A 4,160-nucleotide genomic window follows, 5' to 3' on the forward strand; every position below is an offset into this window, starting at 1 on the left:
CTCCGGAAGGGCCGCGGCCAATGCGGAGGGCTGGCTCCACACAGAGAAGCCACCAATGAGAATGCGCGGTGGGACCTTCCCCGCCATCCTCTCCACGCATGCGCGCGCGCTCCTGACGGAGGCTGGTTCCCGGCGGGAGGCTCGCAAGCGTTCCAGCTGCTGACGGAACGGACGCGCCGGGGCGCGCGTTCAGTCCTCCTGTCTTATCCGCCTGTTCGGTGAGCACTGCTGCAGCGTCTTTGCTCGGTAAAGCGTGTCAGGCACTGCGAGGCCGCAGAGCCGCCGGCATTCCTCTGCTTCACCATTCTTCCCATGTCTCCTCAGTCCAGACCGGCTTCCCATTCCAGCAGCTACCGACCTTCCAGCCTGCCCTGCTCTCTGAGCCAGGCCTGCCTCGTGTTCCTCCGAGGTAGACGGAAGCAGGGAGGTGGTGGGGGAAAGAGTAGGGTAGCATTTCCTGAGAGTCCCGTGGTAGCCCAACCACTGGGCATCGTTACGTTAATGCTTACACTAATTCTGTGACTTACATGTTACCTTAAAGACGAAACTGAAAAAAGATGGCGTGGTAAAGCGTTGCCTGTATTCGAACCCGGGCTTTTTGGCTTAGGACTGAAGGCACTTTTCTTTCCCCTGTGTTTGCTCTAAGGTTTGCTCCTTGCCTTTAAAGAGCTCACAGTGGGTTAAGAAGAGGAAACACGCGCCAAAATAGGGACGACCATTATTGAACTCTTTGGGCGGGCCAGGCTCCTTTACCTGCGTTATCTCATTTAGTCTTTAACAGTCCTGTGGGAGTATATATATCATCTCCATTTTTCAAGAGAAATGATGAAGTGATTTGCTTAAAGTCACCCAATACATCAGTTTCCAACCCAAGTCTGTTTCAAAGCCCATTTTCACCTTCCTCAGGTTATACTGCCCCACAGCAAATGGGTTCTATGTAGGGCTGTGGAGTCGCTTAAATCCTCTGGTCACGTCCCCATTGCCCTCTCAGCGCCCTGCCATGGCTCACAAGGCCTGGCTCTGATCAGATACTTTCTCATCTTGCCGGTTTCATTTGCTTTGTTTTCTCCTCATAATCTATTCTCCAGTCACACAGAACCTTACCTTCTTCCCGTGAGTCAAATTCTCTTTCCAATAGCCTTCCCCATTTCCTCCCTTCATTGACAGGAGTCTTCTTCCTTTCCATCTCTGGTTAATTCCTGTTCATTCTTCAAGTGTCAGTTTACAAATCAGTTCCTTTATCCCTGTCTGGATTAGTTATCACTCCACGGTGCCCCGAATCTGAGCTATCTGTACACAGAGTACAGTAAACTGCCTGTTTACTTGTCTAGACTGAAATTCCGTGAAGGCAGGAACTGTATCTCTGGTCACTCCTCTGTCCTCAGCTATAGAATATGCCAGGTACATGATAGGTGCTCAATGATCATTTGTCAAATGAATCAGAGACACAGGGAAGGCATTAAGCAGCTCTAGTTTCTTTATAGCCTGACATGGTGAAATGTGTACAAAGGCTGAGATAATTTCTTCTCAAGTCTTTCTTTTTTTTTCTTTTCTTTTTTTAATATATTTTATTGATTTTTAACAGAGAGGAAGGGAGAGGGATAGAAAGCTAGAAACGTCAATGAGAGAGAGACATCGACCAGCTGCCTCCTGCACACCCCCTTCCGGGGATGTGCCCGCAGCCAATGCACATGCCCTTGACCGGAATCGAACATGGGACCTTTCAGTCCGCAGACCAATGCTCTTTCCACTAAACCAAACCGGTTTCGGCCTCAAGTCTTTCTTAAGTTCTTTCTGTATGCTACCTTCTTTTTAAAAAAATGTATTTTATTTTTTACAGATTGGAAGGGAGAGAGATAAAGAGTTAGAAACATCGATGAGAAAAACATCCATCAGCTGCCTCCTGCACACTTCCCACTGGGAATGTGCCCACAATCAAGGTACATGCCCTTGACCAGAATTAAACTGGGTACCCTTGAGTCCGCAGGCTGATGCTCTATCCACTGAGCCAAACTGGTCAGGGCTGTATGCTACCTTCTACTCCGTGTTCTGAAGCAGATGATCTTGGGAAGAAGTTTGGGCAAATTCACCTCACATTAAGTACTCATACTCAGCTCACAGACTCCTCTCTTGCCCTGGCCACTACATACCGTATGTTACAGCCACACAACTCTCTATTCCTCCCATTTGTCAAACCCTACCCATTCTTGGGTATTTCCCCCAAGTATTAAACTTTGTTCTTCAGCCATAGAATAACGCTGATATTAGAAAAGAAGAGATTCCTTTGGGGTGAATCAGAGATAGCTTCTCCAGAAAGGTGACATTTTACCTAATTCAAATTCCATTAGCAGAATCTATTTCAGCTTATTGTTCTAGCATTCTCACATACTTTGTCATTTAGTTCAAACCATTTGTAGGCCTGCTCTCTGCCACACCTACTGCTGAGGACACCAAGTTGAATCAGGCCCATTCTCTGTCCTCAAGTAGCTTAGTCTCCAAAGAGAAACATATGCATAAATACCGTGTTTCCCTGAAAATAAGACATCCTCCAAAAATGAGACCTACTTACAGGTTTTCTTCTGAGTGAAATATAAGGCATCCCCCTGAAAATAAGGCCCCCCTAGGCTAAATATGAGAGATTTGGTTCACTGATTCTGAAAGAAATGGAGTCACAAGAAATTCACCAGGAAATTCAGGAATTGGATTGTTATGATGATGTTCCAGAAGGTGATGACATAATTGTCATTGAATAAATGAGTAAATTCTTGATACTGTAGGATTCACAGTTTGTCTGGTTTGTGTTGACAACTACCGTACTACCATACCGCATACAGGTAATAAATTTCCTTTATTTTCATTTAACAATAAATGTGTACCGTATTCTTCTTCATGGAAAAATAAGACATCCCCTGAAAATAAGACCTAGCGCATCTTTGGGAGCAAAAATTAATATAAGACACTGTCTTATTTTCGGGGAAACAGGGTAGGCTATAACAGTGCAGTGGTCAGTGTTATCTATACTAATAAAAGGATAATATGCTAATTAGAACAGACGTCTTCCGGACAACCACCCAGACATCCTTCCCAACAAAACCCACGGGGGCGGGGGGGAGGGGTTGGGGGGGGCCGAGGCCGAGGCCGAGGCAGGGGTGACCAGGCCAACGGGAGGACAGCTAGGGGGATCAGGCAGCCAGAGTGGTTAGGGCAGGCAGGCAGGTGAAGGGTTAGGAGCCAGAGGTCCCAACTGCCAGTTTAGGCCCTGTCCCTGTGGACATCCCCTGAAGGGTCCCGGATTCGAGAGGGTGCAGATTGGGCTGAAGGACCCTACCCCCCACCCTCGTGCATGAATTTCATGCACCAGGCCTCTAGTTTAATATAGAGGAATCCCATAAATAATCATGTTCCTACTCTGACCTTGTCTCCATTGATGTCTAGAGATTCCTAAAGATGTCAACTCAAGGACATACTTGGGCCCGTCAGGTGAAGAAGGAGGGTGAAGAAGAGGACCCGCTGGACCAGATGATCTCCCGCTCTGGCTGTGCTGCCTCCCACTATGCAGTGCAGGAGTGCATGGCCCAGCACCAGGACTGGCGGCAGTGCCAGCCACAGGTGCAGGCCTTCAAGGACTGCATGAGTGAACAGCAGGCAAGGCGGCGAGAAGAGCTGCAGAGGAGGAAAGAGCAAGCCAGTGCCCACAGCTGAGCCCCCAAACCATCTATCCCCAGAGGATGGCCTGCAGAAACTAGCACCCAGACAAATCCTAAACAGTGGAAGTGTGGGCCAAAAGGTATAAAACTCCGGACAATCTTTGGGGTTGGGGCTGACAGCCAGGCAGCCATGGGCTTGGACATGACTGTCATAAAGAAAGACCTGTCATATTTTATTTGTTTAAAAATCTTTATTGTTGAAAGTATTACAGATGTTGTTCTTTTATCCCCCATTGATCCCTTCCACACTACTTTTACCCGCCCCACATCCCCCGTCTTCATCACACCATTTTCCATGTCCAAGGATTATGCATATAAGTTCTTTGGTTAATATTTTTCCTCCTCCCTCCCCCCATGGCTGTCATATTTTTATGGTGAGAACCACCCATCCTCACTATTTTTGTTCCACGAATATTAAATATTGACCAATATCTGTCATGTAAAACAAAGAGT

General features: G+C 47.3%; 1 protein-coding gene across 2 annotated transcripts; it reads left to right on the forward strand.

Annotated features, from left to right (window-relative positions):
• The first annotated feature begins 94 nt into the window (after positions 1-94).
• COA4 (cytochrome c oxidase assembly factor 4 homolog) lies at positions 95-3,913 on the forward strand. 2 transcript variants are annotated; one of them, XM_084893448.1, is made up of 3 exons: positions 95-218; positions 325-409; positions 3,436-3,913. In XM_084893448.1, the coding sequence occupies exon 3, from the start codon at positions 3,448-3,450 to the stop codon at positions 3,700-3,702; it is 255 nt and encodes an 84-aa protein (XP_084749574.1). In that variant the 5' UTR covers positions 95-218; positions 325-409; positions 3,436-3,447; the 3' UTR covers positions 3,703-3,913. The 2 variants fall into 2 exon arrangements, with proteins under 2 accessions (XP_084749574.1, XP_084749573.1); XM_084893447.1 differs by lacking the exon at positions 325-409.
• Positions 3,914-4,160: the final 247 nt, after the last annotated feature.

Source organism: Pipistrellus hanaki (genome assembly GCF_964339955.1).
Source record: "Pipistrellus hanaki genome assembly, chromosome: 9".
NCBI lineage: Eukaryota > Metazoa > Chordata > Mammalia > Chiroptera > Vespertilionidae > Pipistrellus > Pipistrellus hanaki.

Bases quoted from the DNA above. Each gene is read 5' to 3' on its own strand.
- COA4 (XM_084893448.1), top strand. From the start codon at position 3,448: ATGTCAACTCAAGGACATACTTGGGCCCGTCAGGTGAAGAAGGAGGGT.